The sequence below is a fragment of the Podarcis liolepis genome (genome assembly GCF_965112155.1).
Source record: "Podarcis liolepis genome assembly, chromosome: 1".
Classification (NCBI taxonomy): Eukaryota; Metazoa; Chordata; class Lepidosauria; order Squamata; family Lacertidae; genus Podarcis; species Podarcis liolepis.
Window position 1 is genome coordinate 82,069,212 of NC_139554.1, and position 21,870 is coordinate 82,091,081.

The 21,870-nt window shown below is 48.3% G+C and overlaps 1 protein-coding gene and 1 long non-coding RNA gene across 24 annotated transcripts in view; one reads left to right on the forward strand and one right to left on the reverse strand.

Moving 5' to 3' along the window:
* Positions 1–21,870, reverse strand: part of CTNND1 (catenin delta 1) — a 57,112-nt gene that overhangs the window by 4,552 nt on the left and 30,690 nt on the right. For 13 of the 22 annotated variants that reach the window (XM_083512231.1, XM_083512248.1, XM_083512244.1 and 10 more), the window contains 12 exons: positions 20,158–20,229; positions 19,521–19,679; positions 18,063–18,595; positions 8,315–8,778; positions 8,037–8,220; positions 7,126–7,243; positions 6,079–6,232; positions 3,909–3,977; positions 2,996–3,123; positions 2,202–2,352; positions 1,176–1,368; positions 927–1,041 (listed from right to left, as the gene is read on the reverse strand). In XM_083512231.1, the coding sequence (XP_083368357.1) occupies positions 927–1,041; positions 1,176–1,368; positions 2,202–2,352; positions 2,996–3,123; positions 3,909–3,977; positions 6,079–6,232; positions 7,126–7,243; positions 8,037–8,220; positions 8,315–8,778; positions 18,063–18,595; positions 19,521–19,679; positions 20,158–20,229 (2,340 nt within the window). Of the gene's footprint in view, positions 1–926; positions 1,042–1,175; positions 1,369–2,201; positions 2,353–2,995; positions 3,124–3,908; positions 3,978–5,699; positions 5,718–6,078; positions 6,233–7,125; positions 7,244–8,036; positions 8,221–8,314; positions 8,779–18,062; positions 18,596–19,520; positions 19,680–20,157; positions 20,230–21,870 lie in introns of all 22 variants that reach the window. The other 9 variants (XM_083512242.1, XM_083512243.1, XM_083512227.1 and 6 more) reach the window with 1 other exon arrangement.
* Positions 8,792–20,902, forward strand: LOC310710996. Of its 2 annotated transcripts, none has more exons than XR_014528317.1 (3): positions 8,792–9,449; positions 15,578–15,699; positions 20,457–20,902. It is a non-coding gene; the product is annotated as an uncharacterized lncRNA (long non-coding RNA). The 2 variants fall into 2 exon arrangements; XR_014528318.1 differs by lacking the exon at positions 8,792–9,449 and adding an exon at positions 10,371–13,777.

Genomic DNA, 21,870 nt, shown 5'->3' on the forward strand with positions numbered 1-21,870 from the left:
TAAGCTGCCATTAGTGCTGATGTTCCTAGCTACCTAAGTATTTCCTCAGCACTTCAAAGCATAGGCTGCCAGCCATGGGGGCTCTAGGTGCACCCCAGCACAACACAAACACGCCCATTAAAGAGGACAGGGCTGCAGAAACAAGCTTTCGCAGGTGTTGAATGCAGCCTGCCCTGAGAACCTAAGGCCTTCAACTGAGAGGCTGGATTCACCCTTTGCTCTTTCGACACAGGGTGGCGTAGAGGTGAGAACGCTGGACGAAGGAGGAATCCATTTTGAACCGATTTGTACATAATTTTGGCAGTTCTGACCTCATCAAGAGCTTTGCTCTTACACTGGGCCACCCTTGTGCATCCAGCGCCTGAACCCAGTCCAATTAATTATATGCAAAATTATACAAAAGAAACAACATTGCACTATGTCAAGTGTTCGATTGGGGGAAGCATTTCTGCTTGCCAGTCGAAATGACACCCCCTCTCCTCCCCCACATGCTGTTCTGGGGGCTCCCCTGACCTCTCCAGTGTCAATTAGGAGGGCGTGTGGGGACCCTCCGTTGCAAAAGACTTTCTGCTGATGGGGGGCTCATTTGTTGAAACCCACCATCACACATATGAAAGTCAAAACACATGTTGTGCTATATTTCTGCGGCATAATTTTATGTTAATATAACTGTATTTGTATAGTTATATGCAATGCTGTATTTTTTCTGTTTAGGTGCTGGTTACTTTAGGAATCCTAGAGTGTACGTCTGTACCCATATTAAGACTGTGCATAACATGCTAGAAGTGTTGGGGTTTTTTTGTGGAACTGAAGTGGAGAGAACTCTCTTCTTGGCGAGTGAGGTGGGGATTAGAAAAAAATCCATGTGGATAAGCTCAACATTGGGGTTTTCAGAAAATTCCACCCCTGGCTTAACTCCCAAATACCTGGAAATCAGACTTCTTCCATCCTTCCTTCTCCAGTGGCTTCCGCAATTCCTTATACCCCCAGATTGTCTGCAGTACAAGAGCAGCTGCTCTGATTTCTCTCTCTGAGCGGTTCCTAGGAGGAGAGAACAGAAGATTATTACAAAAGAACAAACAGCCCAGCCCATAAGCTTCCTAAAAGAAGGATGGGGGGTTTGTAGTAATCTGTGCAAGCACCCTCTACTTAACCCCCTTGGGAGCTGTACCCACCCGGATTTATTGATCAGCACCAGTTTCTCAATGCCTTGCGTCTCCCGCAGTTTCTTGGCTGCTTCCAAGTTATCCAGAATGACCTCATTTATGGTATTTAACACAGAGACCACAGTATCTTCAGAGAGGTTCTTAGCTGGCGTTTGCTGTCCCCCTGGCAAATTCTTCACTAAACTGGGGATGGCATGCTTGCCTAGGAAAAGGAGAAGATCAGAGTTGGTTAGGGGGAAAGGAACAATATAAACAAAAGTGATCAGAAGACAGAAGCAGAATTGCCCAACAGACTCTTTTAGACCTCGAAGGCTCTCCTACCATGAAACTGATATAAGGCACAGGCTGAATATAGCGGAGAGGGAGGATTCTGTTCTCAGCTGATCAAGGGAATGCAACTGTCAGAACTTCATTTATTCACCCAGCAGAGCAAATTGCCAGCCAAGCCTTATTTAGCTAGGTGACAGGAAAAGCCATAACAAAATGCTAGTGCTCTTGTTGGGACTACAACTCCCATCAACCCTTACTTTGGAGCCATGTTGTTTGGGGTAGACGGAAACTGAAGTTTATATAAATAGATATATACTGGAGAAGCCTAAAAACCCTCAACACACCTTGCATCACTTTATGCCAGTTTCCCTAAATCTGGTGCGCTCTAGAGGCTGTTGGATGGACTCCAACTCCCAGCACCCCTATACATGGGCCATGCTGACTGAGGCTGATGGAGGGCAAAGGCTTTTCTCGCCAACCTCCACCTTCCAATATTCTACTATGATGCTTGATCAATAATGATCACAAACCCACAAGCAATTATCCTGCCACCTATGGGCACAGGGACCCTGACCACCAGTGTGTTCCCTGGCACTGAGCATCTTTCAAGAAGCAGTATGAGTTGTGTTTGATTTGGCCAATTCTTGGCATAACTCAGCTAGCATGTGTTTCGGAAAGGACTGCCCCCCCCCGAAGTGTTACCCACACCCAACTGCTGAGACAAGACAAGAAATCCACCCGAGTCCCTTCCCTTCCTGCTCTCACCTATCAGCTCTTTGTTACGGGAATCCACTGCCAGGTTGCGCAGGGCTCCAGACGCAGCTTTCACCACACGCTCACTGTCGTAAGTTAGGAGGTCAGCAATGGCAGAGAGGCCTTTCTCCTGGCGCAATGCAGAGCGGATGTACCGACCGTACTGCAAAGAGAGAAAACACAAGACACTTGGCTTTAGTGAAAGAGCTACATGAGAAGCTATTAGATCTACCCAAGAAGTGGGCTCCATACCCAGGAATATTTTTTTCCCCCCTGAACAAAATGCCCCTGGCCTTACCTCTGCGTTCCCACAACATTAGTACAGTGAGAGCTCAGTTTCCTTAGGAATTCCCATAGCAAAAGTCCACAGTCAATCCAATGCGGAGACCAGCTGTTTGTTTTTATAGTTAACACCCAGCTTGCCAAATGCCTTCTTAACCACAATGTTGACTTCACTATTCCACTCCGGAAATTCCCCATCAGGCTGAGACTACAGCCTAGACATGAAAAGCTATCAAAGGGATCCGTGAATGGACGGTCCTTGCAGCCATGAAAGGAGCACAGAGAACATTGCCAGGGACTTCCATGGCTGCTGCCTTCTAAACTGGACCTGCTTGTCCAGTTCAACATGCGCTGGGATGCTAGGAGGGACCGGATAGGACTCCTACTCACTTATGCACAATGAGGCCTCTCTGCTTTGCCCGCAGCCTTAACTACAAACCTTTGCCCAAGATAGGTCTTTTTTAATTAAAGAAGAAGGCAGATCCCAGTTTGCAGTCCCTGCCTCTCTCGGGTGGCCCACTCACCGTCCAACGCCCAGCACACAAATTCTGGATGGCTCCTGCTGAAGCTTCTAAGATAGCTTGAGTTTTGCTCTCCTTCAACAGGGAAATATATATGCGGACAATTTCTGGCTGGAAGAGGAGCTCATAACCTAGCAAAACGGGAGAGAAGGAAGTTTCATGTCAAGCCTGCCAAGCTCTCTTTTAGGTAGTACCCCCCACCAGGAACAAAGGAAGCTGCCTTATCATGCACTTGGGTTGATTTAGTTCAGCGCTCTGAACACTGATCATGACTGCAGGACCTTCTGCATGAGGAGATGGTTACCACTGAGCTGTAACTCTTCCCCAAAGAGCTCCTCACAATATGGGTGGTGGCTGGGGGTGGGGATAGCAGTGCCCCCTTGGTAAAAAAAAAAACCCTTCCCGTGGCAGACCTGCCTGGTGCCAACACTGCCTAGCACTGAAATGATGGCAAATATGTATTATTTCCCCCTAGACACTCTGATGGATCAATGCTATGCAGTCACCTTTCAGGTAAGGCAACTGCAGCCACAGAGCAAGGATGGCTATTTTCCCAACACACCCGCGTGCCACACCTTTGCTGAGAAGTTCAAGAATCTCCCACCTTCACCCAAACCCTGTGCACATCTCATGTCCTTTGCCTGCATTAAAGGCTGATCATGTGGGAGCTCACACAACAAGATACCATACAGGAGAAGTAGTTAAAACAAATTTACACTGCCCCCCCATCCAAAAGTGAGAAAGGGGTACCTTTAAGAAGCTGCCTTAAACCAGATCAGAACTTTTGTCCATCTAGCTCTGTGTTGTCTATTGTGACTAGCTGTGGCTACTCAGTGTCTCAAGCAGAGAGGCTTCCCTACTATGGGAAATCAGACAAGCCATTGCCCTTGCCCAGAAAAAGGGTAAGAAACATTACCTTTTGCAGGGGTTTGTCTTTTGGGGAAGTCTACGATATCGGTAGAAGGATCCTCTGCCGGTTTTTTACCTTGTAGGGAGGGAAACCCAAACAAACAATATTAGGAAAAGAAACTGAAGAGAGGGAGAATTTCCAAAAGCTCTTCATCACCAACACACTGACCCCCATACTGTTGGCAATAACTGGCAGTGGATCTCCAGTCACAGAGTCTTTGTGCAGTACTGCCACCAGAGATCCTTCTACTGAAGGGTGGGGAACCTGCGGTCCTCCCTAGGTTGCTGGCCTCCAGTTCTCATGATCCCTGAGCACTGGGCATACTGGCTGGGACTGACGGGAGCTGGAGTCCAGCAGCAACTGGAGGGTCATTGCCCTGATCCAGCAGGCTGTACTTCTGCTCTTTCCACCCCCATCCCACCCTAGCTTTAACTGGAGATGCCAGGAATGAATTAACGGATGCAATCTATTCTAAACAATCTACTAACATTTGACTGAACTAAGTACATTGCATATGCGAGGAATGCTTCCTGTGGGGTGGGAGTATAGGGGAATTGTTTGTTATATGTATTTTTAGAAACTGAAAGAAGAATTTTTCAAAATCAGGATTTCTACCACTGAACTATGGTCCCACTCTACTCAGTTCAAAACTGCCAAGGCTAGAGAAGCACATAGACTAGCAGCCCTGCACAGCTGTCAAGCAAAACAGGCCTGACTTCTTGCTGTTCCGCACTAACCACGCCACACCGGCATTGAGATTGGGGCTGGTGCTCTCCTGCCTCAGGCAGCTGTTGCACCACACGCCCTGCTCTGGCACTTTCACCACCCGCCCCCAGGAAACATGCAGCATGCAAGTCAATGCAATGTCTTTGGTTAGGATCCAAGAGGGAGGTTTCCTTGGGAGGCAATGCAAACTGAGCATAATAATGCACAGCTGGCGTTCTCCCAATCTGCACCATCTACTCTGTTCAAGAGCCGTGTTTTTTTCAAGTCAACTATTGCAGGGTGGGGGAGGAGTGAATGTCGCAAAGACCAGGAGTGGCACAAGTAAGCAGGAAAGGGAAACAAGCACAGCAGGAAACAGAGAATTAAGGAAAGGGCTCCTCTCGCTGCAGAAGTCAGGCACAACGACAAGGAGGTTACTTAGCTGTTTTTTCCATGGGCATTATTATCTCTCCCCACCCTCTGACATCTCATGATTTCATGTCTCAAAAAGAAAAGGTCAGTTCACACAGAGAGATTACACTCAGCTGAGAATTACAGCCAAGAGGCAGCTTTCTGACAGGCACCCATGTACAATACATGCATCTCCAAACATGCTTTGCCACATTCACATTTTGCGCTTGCATCTGAAAAGGTGTGGCGCAGGAGAGACCAGCCTCTGAGTCTCTAGAAGTTGCTGGACCCCTGGTTCCCACCATTCTTGACTACTGGGCTATGCCGGTTGGGCCTGACAGGACCCGGTAAACCAGAAATAGCTGGATGCCTACAAGATTCCCCATCACAGGCAGCTTTGATGCTAGTCCTCTCTGCAGCCAGTGCTCCTTGCCTTGAAGGGAGTTCTTAGGTGCGACCCCAGCAGAATGCAAGACTATGAACTCAGCATTGTCTACCAAGCAAGGGCAACGTATTGTTCAAGTACAGAACAGTACTGTGTGCTTGTGCTACTGGTCAGGTGTGGCCACAGCGACAAGGAGGGCAGAGGAAAGCTTTGGAAGAAGCTTGCGAAGTCACATGTTTTATAGAAACAAGCATGTCCCACTCCCGGCCGCCCCCTGGGAAAAAAGCTCAACTCACCTCTCGAGAACCACTCGTCTTTGGGCGGAGGAGGAGGAGAGGGGAGAAGGGAGGCAAGAGAGTAGAGATGCCAGCAGGATTCACAGGCCATTTGGAAGGAAAGCAAAAGAGAAGGGGAAACAGGCCACAAATTAGTCGAAAACCCCCATCCATCACCTTGATTGACACACCAAAAAGACCAGTCATCAGGCCTTGAGAGACAAAAGAGCAGGAGAGCCAGGAAAAGTTACTGCAGCTATAGAACGCTTCAGTGGAAAAGCAGCAGCTTGTCCTTACGAGGCCAAGGACAACTTAAGCAGCACTCAGAAACATCTCTCCCTGCCGTCCTCCAGCCCGACCCCGTCTATGCAAGGCTGGGCAGGGAACAAGGCAATCCTACCTTTGCCCTTTTTGGCACCAAAGCAGCTGGCTGCATGGGGACCGGTGTTGTTGGCCGCATTGAGGGGCACTTCCTGGTAACGCTCTGCGTGGGGGATCTCACGGTGCACCTGGTAGGACAGGTTCCTCAGGAGGCAAACGCAGTTCTCCACAAGCTGGCAAAAGACAGACAATTCCTCAAGATGGGCATCAAAGTCACAGAAATGCAAGAGTTTGGGAGTTGCGTGCACAAGAATAAGCAAGTACAAGACCTTGGGACAAGAATTTGGGGGTGGGGGCATCTGACAGCAGCAACACATTCAGGCTGTGAGCAGGAGCCAATATGCCCTCACCTCACTGATGGGCACTGATAGCAAGCCCTATCAAGATTAGATGCACCAAGGTATTGCCCATTGGGAACTGCCTAGTGCAACTGAGGGGGGCCACCATCTGTGAGCCCGAAATTGTCCATTTGCAGGTGTTGTCTGAATTCAAGCTGTGCCTGCAAACAGGCTTCAAAGGGGCTTCCTGTAATCGCCAGCCAGCTGCTTACAACAATCCACTGGAGCTTTGTCAAAGTCGGCTTGCTGGGTGATGGTGCGGGATTAATGATCTGGCCCACCAGCTGATCCAGCTCCCCATCCTGATGTAAAAGGCATCAGCTGGGGGGAGGTGGGGAGAGACAAGCTGCCTTAGTGCATCTGTGAAACAACCCAGAGACCCAAGTGGAATACCACTTTGTGAAGTGGAAGTTCCCTACAAAAGGGCAGGCGGGGCAAACATTATGCCCAACGTTACAAGGATGGATCTGGGGTGGGAAAGAGAAAATGGATACATTTACGTGCTTTATTGGGAATCTCCTCTTTACAAAATGGGAGAAATGTTCCTGGTATGGGTGAAAATTAAAGACTCTCCGACTCAGGCACCTAGATGCCGTTCTCAGAAAAGGGGGAAATCAGAAGACAGGCAAACACAGCACATTGCATTTGGTGCAGAAGAATCTCTCCCTACCGCCAAGAAGGGCAAGTGGCAACTAGAATAGGGCTACCTCCTCCCACACTCCCATTACCTTGCTATCTAAATCTTTCTGGCCAATCTCTGCTTGGACAATGTAGATGAGGGCATCCACTAGCCCATCACACTCCCGCAACTTTCGGCGGGCTTCACTCCTCTCCGAGCTGACATTTCTACAAAGAGAGAAAAAGAAACGTTAGAAAGATGGAGACACTATCAGGTAGTGACTGTTAAAGCCTGTCTGCTTTCTTGTGCTTAAATTTAGGTCACATTTTCACTCTCAAGTCTGTGCTGGGTTTGTGGGTGGAGATTTCAAGCCCCTGGCTTGAAATCTGGGAACCTTCAGACATCATGGCAGAAGCCTTTTCCAGCCTTTTCCTCATACAACCTGCTACACCGTCCTAGTCAGGCTAATTGTAAACCTCATGGGCTATCTATTTCAGCTCCAACACTGCCTGTCACCCAATTTTCTGCTGCTGCAAAACACACACACACACCCCAGCCAGGAAGACCAGCAACTTCATCTTGTTCCTTCTGTGTGGCCCATCTCTTAGCCCAGCCAGAATTAGGGGACAGACACCAGAGTACATTGCTCCGATGACCTGCAGTCAGGAATTCAACATTAAGGCAAAGCAGGAGTTCTATGGTTTTCTCAAGTTATAGCATCTCCAGTTTATTAGAAGGCACCAATCTCAGCTCCAAGAGTCCAGTCTAAATGGTTCATCTCACTTCTACCAAAGCCTCCTCCCAATAAGCTGGCAAACATTAGGCTTGCCTTACGTCTGCTAAGAACAGGGCCTTTTGTGTGGTGGCATCCAACTTTTGGAATGTGCTCGCCGTGAACATCAGCCAGGCACCTACAGCAGGGTCACTCAGGTGTCTGCTTAAAGTTCATATGCAGATCAACGGCCTCCAGCACACGGAGCACGCAGGTGTGCCTGGAGGTGCAGGGCAGCCCCAGCTTACCTAAGGCAGCCAATGGTGTTGGTGAGCACCGACTCCCACTCTATGTGGCGGGGTTTCGAGTCCTCGCTGGGCTCCCTCTCCCATCCAGAGTGTGGGATGATGACCTCATCCGTGAGGGCATGTAAGGCATTGTCCACAATGGCCATTTTTATCGAGTCGTGAGAGGACAGGTTCCAGAGTGTTCCTGCGCCAAGAGAAAGCATTTGCCTGGTCAAGGAGTGCCTGGAAGAGCTCCGATGCCTCCGCCTCCACCTTCCCTCCCAAGGCCCAGAAATTACCTGTGATGACCTCGGTGAGGTCCATGTCACGCGCCTTCCTTAGCAGCCGCACCAGAGCAGGGACACCGTCGCAGTTCTTGATGGCGATCTTGTTGTCCTGGTCCCGGCCGTAGGAGATGTTCTTCAGGGCCCCGCATGCCCCGTAGTGCACCTCCTTCTTGGGGTGGTCCAGCAGCTCCACCAGCACCGGAATGCCCTTCATCTTGCGCACCTCCGTCTTCACCTTGTCGTTGCGGTAGCACAGGTGCTGCAGGTAGGCCGCGGCGTTGGACTTCACCGCATCCAGGCGGAAGCCCAGCATGGCGATCACCTCGGGGAGCTCAGGCTGGCGCCAGTTGGGCGGGGGCGGGCCCCCTTTCTGCAGGCTATCCATGCTGGCTAGGCTGCCCCTCTCGTGCTGGGCCAGGGGGGCCCAGTAGTACTGGTCTCTAGCCAAATCATCCACCAACATGTCCTCGTAACTCCTGCAAAGGAGGGAGGAAGAGAAGCAAGTTACTTTCAGGATCCGTCAGTCATCCAAAGCAGCTGCACTACCACAGACAGGAACCAGGCTGGTCTGCCTATCTACAGAAGAGATCTGCGGGACAAGGATTAAAAAGGGGTTCCACCATCACCAACCACCTGTTTAAATTTCTTGGTAGGATAAGGTAACACAGCGACCCAGTCGTGGCATATCATCCCCATTGCTGCCATGCTAAAAGCTGAAAGTGTGGCTCACAAAGCTGTGCCCAAACAGCCAATCCTCTAGCAAAGCCTTTCTCAACCAGTGGATCCCCAGATGTTGTTGAACTACAACTCCCATCACCCCTAGCTAGCAAGGCCAGAGCTCAGGGATGATGGGAGTTGTAGTCCAACAACATCTGGAGACCCACAGGTTGAGAACCGCTGCCAGGAACAGGTGGTAGCAGAACTTCCTAGTATAACCAAGTAAGAAGGCCCCCTTTCCCTGCATCACCTTGACTTTCCTTTCTTGCTCAAGTTTTCAGATACGTAGGCGACCACAAGCTCTCAGGGTCAAGCACCCAAGTGCCTCTAATTTGTCTTGAAATTAGAAGCAGACAATAACAATGACAGCAGCTTACACCAGTGGCTTAAGCTGGGCCCAGGAAGAAATGGTTGTAGTTCTTAAAGAGGGGTGAGCAAGTTCCCAGGTAGTTTTGTCACTGGGGATTTTTCCAGCACCTTTCGCCTCCTTTAAGATATAGACACTTCTCGTATGTTACCGCAGCCTGGCCACCAGAGGGCAACTTGCCACCATCTGTGTCAAACCGCAGGCATTGCATTTTGTAGGTCATCCAACCTGCTCCTGCCCCAAACACACCCAAGATTCAGAAGAAGACTTCCAGTGCTTTATTCAGCCAGGCCTTCCGCTTTGCAATACTTCCAGTGTGCAGTAATTAAGCCAGGCAGACACTCCCGTTAGATTAGATGGTGAGATTTCAAGGACACCAAATTCTGACATGGCACAACTGAGCTACCACACACCCAAGCTGAACACACTCAAGATCTGCTTAGGAGCAAATGACTGCAAATGCCTCTGGAGGTCTCACATTTCATGCAGGGTGCTGGCTTGACTCCCCAAGATCCCTTCTAAATATAAAAGCAAGACCTGCACTGCAAACTTGGCTCAGCCATGAGATTCCCAACCTGTCCCAGTCACCCCCTCTTAAGAGACACCCTGTACCCTGGAAAGTGTGACTGAAGCAATAGAAGGTGGGAGGGAGGAGAGAGAGAGAAATGTGGCCAGGTGAAGGGGGGGAAGGGATGAGAGAATGGTAGAAAAGGTCTCAGGACTGCTTTTAACATCCTCAAGGAAAGCAGAAGTCCCTTTCATCATGGTGCTACAAGGACAAAATGGTTACAGGGGTCTGTAGCATCAGGATACCTTTTTTCACAAACTATTCACATGGCATGAATGGATGCAAGGTCTGCAACATGCGGGAAAACAGATGCTTCCACTGCCTTAAAGGAACAGAATCCTTGGCTCCTCATGGAAATGTAGTCCCTCTAACACTTGGTTTTCCTGTTAATGGATGTATTTGGGGCCTATAGGAACTCTCACTAGGAACCAATCTCCCACTTTAGGAGCAGAGTTGTGTGTGGCTGGTTAAGCTGTGCTCCATCTCTCCATTCTGTAAAGCATGCAAAGCTTCCCCACTCCCCATTTAAAACGCAGCAACCTGGACCAGCGCCCTCAACACCAAGTCCGTGGGTGCTTATCTATATCCATATGCAATGCATAGTTCTAAAAGCAAGTAAGCCCACACTGTTGATACCCAAACCAAACGTGCACAAAGAAAGCAATGTCAAGATTACCCAACTTTACCCCTAAAAAAAAAAATCTATCCTGTACACCCGCACACCAAGATGATGAAGAAGAATATTATTATTATTCATCTGAGACCAAACCCAAGACTTGTTTTTCTTTTGCCAAACTACCCCACTGCTTTGCAACCCGAAAGGAGACAATAAGATGTGCATCTTCGCAGACTCCTTCAGAAATGGGGTCCAGCAGAAACCCCCAGCCCACCCTGCTTTCAGGGTGTAAACACACACAGTGCATCTCCAACACCTGTCATTTGTGCCCACGCAGATGCACTGCCAAGGACGTACACCTAAGGCCTCCTCCACCCACTGTCTGGAGTGGTTTTGCACACATGAATGTTGGGCCTAATGGGAAGAGCTCTTTCCTTTGCAGCTTCCTCGCTGAATCAACTTAGGGGGAGCCCTGCTCAGTAGCAAAGCGTAGACTTCACACTAGTGGTCTGGTCCAGGACTGGGGAGCCTCTCAAGGGACAAGGAATTATATCTGCATAGTGGAGCTGTCATGCTTTACACGTATACGGTCTCTCGAGATCAGGCTCTGGCGCCTGTGGTTAAGGGGGGGGAAGGAAGTGGGTAGCAGCAGCAACATTGGGAGAGATGTTTGTGCAAGACCAATTAGAGTTGGTGATGGACAACACCAGAGTAGCTGGGAAACCAGCCCAAGTCAGAGGAAGGCACTTCTTCATAACCTCAGCATACTGCCTGATCCCCATATCCAAGCCTTGGCCAGGAGTGGGATCCTGACAGAGTTTTCCCAAAGCTGGAATGGAGGAAGCAAGTGGCCCCATGGGGTGAAAGAGGCAACCAAGGAGTGTGTGGCCCCAAGGAATGTCACCTTAAATCATGGGGAGGGCAGAAAACATAGCCTTCATTTTCATCTTCAAATATTCAAGCAGACATTCCGGGGGGTGGAACTGCTTGTATGATCAAATTTCCATGTTTTTAAGACACAGGTGGGAAACCTGCAAAACGCATGCAGCACCTCCCACCCCAAAAAGTGGAGAGATAAAGAGACAATAGGAAGAGAGGGAGGAAGAGAGGGAGAGAGGGGGAGAGAGAGAGAGCATTCTCTCCGCTGCTAGTATTCAGCTCCTACTTTCCCACCGAATAAATGTGTTCCTCTGCTCTGAAAATGTTGCTCTGCCCAGCTAATAAGAAGCCAATTCCCTAGTCATGGTTTGCTCTGATTCAAAGTTAAATGCCTGAATGAGAGTGGACAGGTTTCAAGATTCACCTGCTCTTTAAGCAGAGATGGCAATAATCCAGAAAGCAACTAGGTTTTAGTCAGCGAACACTGCAGCTTCGGAAAGGCAGAACCCCTACTTTCATTGGTTTTAAACAGATTGGTTGCTGAAAAATTTATTTTCCTCCACTTTGTTTTAAAGTGATTTGTGATTCAACACTGTTGTTGGGTTTTATTTTGTTGTTTCTATTATTATGTGTGCTTTAAAAAAATCCTGTAAGCTGCCTCAGAGAACTCTGATTATTGGGTGGCCTATAAATTGCAAACACAAATTAGGGGGGACAACCCATCCCTTATCAGGCAACATGATTTCAGATTCCATATCCATATCTGTAGCAAACATATTCTTGTCAAGCTGGCTTGTGGTTAAATGTTCTTGCTGCATCTCATGTCACATTTTTAAAAAACACCAAGAACATAGTTGAAGTCACATTTGCAGGGCATGATCCACATATTGTGGAACTTATGTTCAAGCAAGACAAATTTGAGTTAGCCCACTTATTTAGCTGTAATGAGAGCTGAAAGGGTGACTTCTGACTCCTTAATGCAGGCATAGGCAAACTCGGCCCTCCAGATGTTTTGGGACTACAACTCCCATCATCCCTGACCACTGGTCCTGTTAGCTAGGGATGATGGGAGTTGTAGTCCCAAAACATCTGGAGGGCTACCGAGTTTGCCTATGCCTGCCTTAATGCCTCACTTCCAATTTTTCAGCATTTTAACAGCCTGTATTCTATGAGGAAGCTGCTGTTTTTTATTTTTGTTTAAAAGTGCATTAAGCTTTTGCTTTCATAGATTCTCACAAGCAATTCCTCAGGAGCTGCATGATGCCCAGCCCAGTTCCAAAGCACTGCTTCAGACGGGTGGTTTTCAGCGTATATTTTGTAGGAAACCCATCAAGGAAATTTGCTATGGCAAGCAATGAAGCTTCCATCTAAGGCGGGGCCTCCCATTACCTCCCTTTCTTGCATGGCCATTGTTGCATGGGGTTCATTCAACAGTGAACATTCAGAACAATAGCACAGCCTGAAAGGCCTGGCCAGTGGCCTACATAAACAGAGAAGGCACCCTAATATCCACTGAAACACAAAAGGACAGGCAAATACCAGCTCCTTATCAGACATGTCAGTGTGGAAATAAGTCCCTGAAGGAAGGAAGTTTGAAGACCACTGTGCTCCAGACTGCAAGTGTCCAAGCTGCCTTCTGGAGGCAAAGCGCCGTTGACTTGGCAGTTGCTTTCCAGCTTGAAAACGTGTTCATACAAGACAGTCGCATAGCTCTGGGTTATTTTTGAAACCACAAATACTGTTCCCTACATGCCCTAATCTCTTAGATCACAGAGCATACAAGAGACACTCGTCCAAGCTTTAACCCCTCCCTTCTCACTGCAAGGGATTCAAACTGGGGCTCTTCAAAAGGCAACACTTGGGCCTAGCAGCTGTTCTGGGAAACTTCATCAAAACCGTCACATCGTCTCAAAGCAGCAAACCAACCCGTACCAACTTTCCGTGTGAAAATACGAGAGCACGGGGCAGGGGGGTGGGGGAATCAATCCTCTACAGTGGCTTACTGTCAGACCACATCACCTCCTGGTGTTTTTCGTGCATGCCTCAGAAGTTTAGCAGAATGCTCGCAAGTGGGTCTCCTGACCTTCATGGCAGATTACTGAGCTAGAGGACACTGAACATACGAAAAGGCTGTTGAGGCCTTTCTTCACAAGGGCAAGCTGCCAAGTCACAATGGTTAAAAAAAAAAAAGTAGTAAAGTTCAGTTCCTTACTCAGAACAAGTAAAGATGTTATCTGGCTAGTTACCATCATAGGAAAGAGAATGGACAACAGACTCGCACACACAGCTCAACACAGGAGGTGGCAACACAAGGAGAGAGCTCAGTCGGTAAAGCATGAGACACTTACCGTATTTTTCGCCCCATAGGACACACTTTTCCCCCTCCAAAAATGAAGGGAAAATATGTGTGCGTCCTATGGGGCTTATGCAGGCTTTCGCTGAAGCCTGGAGAGCGAGGGAGGTCGGTGCGCACCAACCCCTCTCGCTCTCCAGGCTTCAGGAAGCTATCCGCTAGCCGTGGGAGACGCAGCTCTCAAAGTCGCGTGGCTCTCCCACGGCTAGCGGAGAGCTTGCCGGCACCCAGAAGCTTGGGGCGAGCTGAGCTCAGCACGCCCCAAGCTTCGGGCTTCGCGCAGCGCTCCGCTAGCCTTGGGGCGCTCCCCCCCCCGCACCGGGGGGGGGGGATAATTTTCTTTTTCTTTATTTCCCCTCCCCCCAAAAAACTAGGTGCATCCTATGGGGCGAAAAATACAGTAATCTCAGGGTTGTGGGTTTGAGTCCCATGTTGGGCAAAAGATTCCTGCATTGCATGGGGTTGGACTAGATGACGGGGTATAAATAATAAATTTTTTTATTATTATTATTATTATTACTACTACTACTACTACTACCCTCGTAACCCCTTTCAACTCTACAATTCCATGGATTCCACAGAGCCAGTGTAGCAGAGTGGTTAGAGTACTGGACTAGAACCTAGGAGACCAGGGTTCAAATCCACAATCAGTGTTGAAGCTCAATGAACATACCTTTGCTCAGGCACTCTCTCAGACTAACCTACCTCACACGGTTGTCATGAGGATAAAGATGTGGAAAGGGAAAAAACCATGTATATATACCACCTTGAGCTTCTCGAAGGAAAGGTGGAAAAGATAATAAATATAAATAATAAATAGTTTATTCAACCTTTATTTGCTTGCACAAAGCACAGCAATTTCAGAACTGGCAGTCAAACTCCACGCTTGGAAATTCTACTGGAGCAGCTTTTATGCATCAATGTTAACTGTGCAGGTCACAGGTCAGAACAATACAGCACAGGAAGGAGCCGCTTTTCTATAATCATGTGAGCAAGTCACTTAATTGTTCACTCCTCTGGCTAAACTTAAGATGCCACATGCATTAGCAGCAAAAAAAGCCTGAGGTTATGGGCATTTTAAGCAGTCCTGAGTTTTCAGGCATTATTTTTGTTATTGTTAAATTTGTATCCCGCCTTTCCACCAAATCATGCTCAAAACAGCATCAAAACATCCCTTTATTGCTCCTGATGAACTCATGAAACAGAAACATTTCCACGGAAAAACAAAACACTGCACCATCACCACCTGTCCAGCAAGAGCAGTCCAAACTGGGATGGGGTAGGACTGCAGCTGCTCTGAAGTAATTTGAGAATCCTCAGGAGATCCTGAACACAGATCTCCTATGCGTTCTTGGAGATCTTGTTTATCTGTTGAGAAGCCAAAACTGGATGAAGTTGTCCACTGGGCCCAAGCAGCAGGTTTTGCAGAATTTCAGCCTCCCCTAACCCACCCTGCCCTGATGCGTCCTGGGCAATACATCCATTGTTAACATTCGTGAAGTCAGTCGGGCAAGAGAAGCCATCACTCTGCTCCATCAAAAACCTGCAGAGTTTAGAAGCTGTGCAGGTCAGGCAGAAGACACCACTTCTCCCCTTCTAGGCCTCAGTTCTGCAGCCAAAAGCTACCACAACCGATTAATGACAAAGTCACCTACTTCAGGGGTCAGTCAAGGTGGTCAAAATTCTTCCTCTCTGACAGCAATGTCAACCAGCAAAGGAGTATTAGACAAGATAGTCATTTGACATACCTTTAATCCATGTACTTTAATCTGCAGAATACTGTATACAGTGGAAGGGGGTGACCAGAACTGAAATTGTGCTGAGGATGAATACTCTGGGTCAACACTGAGTGAAGGACAGGCAGAGACAGAAACTGACACGAAGCAGCAGAAGACAGGTAGGAGACCACAGAAGAGGAATGGAAACTATGCCGTGGAGTTTGCGACTATTCAGCTCCATTTTGCCAAAAGCCTGAACTTTTAACAACCCTCTTTCTATCTGAATAGCCAAGATAAATTATCAACCCTGTGTCTCCACAACAAATCAGGGTATTTAAGTCTGGGTGGTTGGGATGCGGGGGTTTTTCAATGGAAGCTGAGATTCGCAAGATCATACTACACCAAAGCAAGGGGGCAGGCCTTTACTGTGGGATCAGTGCTTCTCACACATAGAAGTTTTTCGCCGCATCCACACAATGCCGGTGTCATCAGCCTACTGTAATCTGAATCTCCACCCCATTTACCCTTTCTGGGGGATTTACCCTTTCTGGGTGAAATCAATTTTTTTTTAAATGTTGCCACTGACCTATTTGTAGCCTTAAGCCCCCATCTGAAAACACCCATTTGCCACCCATTGCCACCATTAGGCAAACAAGAAAAGAGAAGGTTAAGTCTGGGGTCCCCCATGCAGCACTTGCAGACATCGGAACACACAACTCTTGGTGCCCATCTGGCAACTGCAACCACTACCTACTTTGTTGTTGTTGTTCCTATTTTTTTACACTTCGGCAGCAGCAGCTGCACCGGCTGGAAAGAGAACTGCCGGCCGCCAGCTGCCCCACCTCTCCCTTTCCATTTCCCAGAACACCTTTGGGTCCCATGTAAGCCCAGAGGCATTCTTCACTGGAAAGGAAGAAAGATGATGCAGCAGCCTTCTTTTGAAACTTCTCACGGGGAAAAAGCCACTGCCTGCTAAATCTCTGAGATTGGAGAGTGGGCGGCAGATTCCTTTTTTTAGGTTGATACAAGAGAAAGCAAGCATGAATGTGTCAACTTTTAAAAAATCTGTTTGAGGGTATTTTGCCTGCTCTTTGGGTGTGTGTCTCTGAGGGGGGGTGTATGTGCATGTGTCTGCTTTATTTGTTTTGGGGGGCATGTTGCCCATTTTACATGTTTTAGGTTTTTTTGTTTGTGGTGGGTAAGTTCTGGCTGTTTTTCCTGTGTGAAATGATGATGATGATATTTATTTCCCCAGCCGCTCTGGGCAGCTCCCAACAGAATATCAAAACATAAGAAAACATCAAACATTAAAAACTTCCCTAAACAGGGCTGCCTTCAGATGTCTTCTAAAAGCCAGATAGTTGTTTATTTCTTGGACATCTGATGGGAGGGTGTTCCACAGGGCGGGCGCCACAACCGAAAAGGCCCTCTGCCTGGTTCCCTGTAACCGCACTTCTTGCAGTGAGGGAACCGCCAGAAGGCCCTCGGAGCTGGACCTCAGTGTCCGGGGTGAACAATGCGAGTGGAGACGCTCCTTCAGGTATACTGGGTATTTTGTGGTGACCATGACAGTTTTAGATTTCCAAATATGACCCCAGGCCACACACAAACAACCTGGTAAGCCCTAGGTTTATCTATTTATTTAGTAAGATTTATACACCATGCAAGTATTTGAATCTTGATACAGAGCCCTGAAGCCCCTGGCTCTACACCTGTGAACCAATCACTGCTACCTGTATGCGCAACAGAAAAATGCTGTTCATACAGTCAGGGTCTTCTTGGCAATGGAAAGCATGAACCCACAGCTGTGCAACTGCAAGGCTCATTTTCATGCTGCAGTGACAACAGGATTCACTGTCACAACGGGAAGGAATGAAGAGTACCTCATAATACCGGCATCAGAGATGCCATCTTATTACAGTTAGGCTTTATCTAGCACCTTAGTGAGACTCCTCATACACACACTCAAGAATTCTTCACAAGAGTCCTGCAGAGCTAGCTTAGTATCATCCCCACATTGAAGGTGGAGGATACTGCAGAGGAGGACTAATGGAGTGGCTTGCTTATGATACGGCAAGAGGTAACATGTGAATGGGGACTTTTCACCCAGAAAATAGCCATCATGCTGAGCTCTCAATATACTTCCTCTTGAGGCCAAAAAGACCACAAGCGCCACAAGCTCCTTACAATTATCACCACACATTCAGCGGCACATTTTTGGAAGGTTTACTGGAAAGAACATTTTCAGCCTTTTCCCTTTTAACTGAAGGGACAAAAGCAGATGAGCAGAGTCCTCTAGAAAAATTCTGCTCATCCCTGAATCCCAAGGCCAAGTCTGTACAACTCTAAATCTCGCTTTAGAGACTGCATTGTCACTCAGGACGACAGCAGTGTCTCAAAGAGCTATGGTAAAAGCATGTCTTCACCATGTTTCTCAAGAATAAGCGCATGTCCACCCCTCCAGAGTCACTTTAACAGATTCTATATCATGGCAGAATCATTGCCACCATCTGCCCTAGAATGCCAAGCAGAATGCTCCTACCTGAGTCTCTGGCGGGGGTCGGAGGGAGTCCCAGTCCGCCTGGCAGTACCATAGTCTGGCATGGTGCCGTAATCGAGGTCATCGTATCCCATGCTGCGCTGGTCGTCCTCCAACCCGTAAGGCTCTGGGTGGAAGCGGTTCAAGTCCATGTTGCTTCCCCCTACCCGCACCTGCGGCTGAGGCCCATAGACATCCTGCCGACTGGGGGCCCGGTAGCCGTCCATGGAGGGGCGGTAGCGCTCGTCGATGCGCGTCACGCGGGACAGGCTGCCGTAGTTGTGCTCGCTGCCGTGGTAGCTGTCCTCGTACGGGCGGCCGTAGCCGTCTGGGTAGTGGTAGTTTCGCGGGAGGGTAGCTGTGCCCGGCTGGCTCATGTAGGCCCCAGGGCCACCGTTGGTGTTTTTCCTGAAGTTCCTATCCATGGTCTGGATGTAGTTGTTGGGGACTGGAGAGCCATCCACAGGCAGCCCATCGGGGCCAACAGGAACTTGCTGCACTGTGCGCGTGGTCATGGTCTTCACAACCTTCTTCACCTACACAACAGTAACAGGAGCTGTTAGGCATCTGCCAGCGCCTTTGGCCCCAAAGTAGTCAGTGCCAAGCTGGAATCACTGATTTCTTTGTGGTATTTCCCCATTACTTCCACATGGTCTTGCTCTTTTTACCCTCCGTGGCTCTTGTTCTGGGCCGTCTTTCTAGACGGCGGGGTAGCTAATGTGGCACCCTCCAGATGCTGGACTACAACTCCCATCATCCTTTGCCATTAGCCATGATGTAAGCAGGAAGCTCAACACCACATGGTGGTACACCTTTCATAGACCTTTGCAGGTGCTTGCAAAACTTGTGCACTGCAGGTGAGTTAAGTCCAACCCTAAATGTTTTCTTGCTGAGAGAACTGGCAGAGCTGCAGTTCTCAGAATCCTGCTTCTGGGACACTTTGGTTAAGCACAATGCAATATTGCCCATTGGTTAAGCCTGGCTAAGCTATTAGGAGCTGGTGGCAGAATCACATGCTCCCGCCTTCCTGCCCAGCTTATATCCTGCTCCTCTGTTAAAATGGTTACCTTGGTGAGTTCTGTCTGCTGTCTACATCACCACCAATAAACATGAATGGCAGTTAGGCTAGACAGGTTGAATTCATGCTCCCAGAAATGAGGGAGGGGAGCGAGTGCAATCCTGCAGGCCTCCCTCTACTGGTGAATTAAGTTGCCTTCACTGTGCCTGCATAGACTTTTGGGGATAACAAACGAAGCAGCGAAAACTACTTTAGATCACTGCATAGAGGCAGCTGCCACTAATGGAAATTTAAAACACCGCTTGTTTGGGTGTTCTAAGCCCCAGCGGTTCTTTGCTGTTGAGTGTCTGGTACACACAAGCCTAATTTCTTCCCAACCCAGCTACTAAATAAGGGGCGCATTTCACAATATCAGAACCTGCAATTCTTCTCAAGCCTCTCACCGTGGTCTCTGTACGGCGAGTTTTCCCATCATCAGAGGTCTCCACCGAAATAACTGACATGGCGCCCTCGGGATCCTCCTCCATAGTGTAAGTCTCTTCCACAATCTGTCCTGGGTCTTGCATCCTGGGAATGGTGCTGTATATGAGGTGACTGTGGTCCTAAGGAGACGGAGATACAGATCAGCAGCAGCCCAATTCTGCACACTTCCCATCAGCCAGGCACAACCTGCCAAGTTCCCTTTAATACCCAGTCTCTCTCTCAGGAAGCGCATACACAAGAAGGGTTTTTTTTCCTCTTTAGACACTGCTATTTAAGGCTTTTGAACCCAAGTTCCAGTTCAAACCACAGTAAATTCATGCAACAAAATAGGACGTCAACCACTGAGTGGCTTTCCATTCAACGCAAGAGTAGGAGAGAAAGTGACTCAGACTTCCTCTCCATGTGCATAACAGTTTCTCAACATCTTATGGAAGAAAAACGTAGGCCCATCCCACCCACCACAGGCTACAGATTGGAGAACCTCAAAGAATCCAGCCCAAATTTTCACATCAGGTTAGATCCCCTTGAAAAAAGCAACAACACCTTCAGCAAATTAGTGCCACCTGCCAGAAAGAAGTTTTCAGTTCCGCTCTTTACCTGTGGTCCGTTGAGTTTCAGTTCAGAGAATTTCTGTCTCTCCAGGTCAGCATTGCCCAAGAAACGGCCGTTCTGTAAAAGAAAATAGTGGTGCATTTGTATCCAGCATCAGGGAAAATAAGGGGGCAGAGGAGTGGAAGTCACCTGTGGCAACTGAGCAAGTTCAGCCATGGTGAATTTACGGCTCACCATGAAGTGAAGAAGCTAGAAGGCTGGCCTGGCGCACTTAGCAAGTAACACAATACATATAGGTTGCACAGTGTTAGGTAGCTCCTTAAGAGGTTTACACTTCCTCACAGGTGGAGAGAGAAACGGACAAGTTCTCCTGTCCATCTATGAAACCCTATGCAGGGAGAGAATGCAGCATCCCAGAGAGAACTCAAAAAGACTGCATGCTGCCACAACCCAAAAGGCACCAAGAGCTCTTAACTAAGGGAGCTAACTAAAGCACACGGAAGATCACCTTGAGAAAACAGTTCAGAGACTGGGAAAAGCAGCCCATGGCCACAACAGCTCAGAAGTCTCAAGTCCCATCTCCATCCTACAAAAAGAACGAGGGTGACCCATCTCAGCAGACCTCTCCCCTCCAGAGTGAAAAGGAATTAAATGCAGGCTCTTCCAAGTAGAGCACTCAAGTTCAACACCACCTTGCAGACCCCTGCAGCTCTGTTCTTGTGTGCATCCCAAACAGTTTCCATCCCTGTTGGGGCAGAACTTCTGGACTAAACAGGACTCAAAATAGCAACCGCAAGCTTAGTAAGTATCCTTTGCCGCTGTCTACTTCCTCAACCCTACCCCTGAGGTTGAGAAGTACAAAACGCAAACAGCTAGCAGTAATCGAACAGAAAGGGAAAGGCAAGATGAGCTTGGCTTAAAAGCCTCAAAAAAAGTCATCTGGGGGTTTTCTCCACATCTACCCGAGACATTTCCTTCATGCTACTTCATCCTGGCATGTCTGAATTTGAGGGCATTTTGCTATCAAAGGACGAGGGTTGCCATTATGAGCAAGGAGAGGTTCGTTTTACTGTCTGGCTTTCAGCAGTCAGTAATTCTTTGGGTTATTGTTCCTTTCGTCCACCTCATCTGTTAAGAGATCTCTTTTTGCCAGATACATGACCAGCAGCTAGGGCAAGGAAGTTTTGATTGTTCTGCAGCAGCTTAAATGAAGACCTCTGGCTTATTATTTTTTACACTAAGATCACCATATCCAGGATATTCTCTAGAAAGCAATACAGCAGCTAATTCCACTCCTCTGCTGGGCATCCCGTTACACAGATACGAACTCTGAATCATCAGTAATCAATACAAGCACACACTCGGCCACTTCAAGCCTAACTCTAAGCCAAACCATGGTTAACCATGAGGGAATGAGTTTGGGGGTACTCTGGGCAAAAATCACAGCTGGTTTGCTCCTGTCCTGCTGCTGTTACCCAAAGTTAAGCCATGGTTTGGTCTAGCATTACATCCAAACCACAAATTGTAGCCAAGGTTTGTTTATGACTTACCACGCATGGCTCATCTGGAGTGAGGCAAACCATGAGCCTGGTCTTGAAGGTCACAATAAGCCAAGCCATTAGTACTGTGGCGGCGGCAGCAGGACTAGAAGAGATGTGAAGTGGCCGCACGTTTTGCTCCGAGTACCTGCAGGCTCACTCATCCACACTTCAGTGTGTTTGGGCTTAGTGTTATAGGTGAGCTAGACTTCTAAGTATG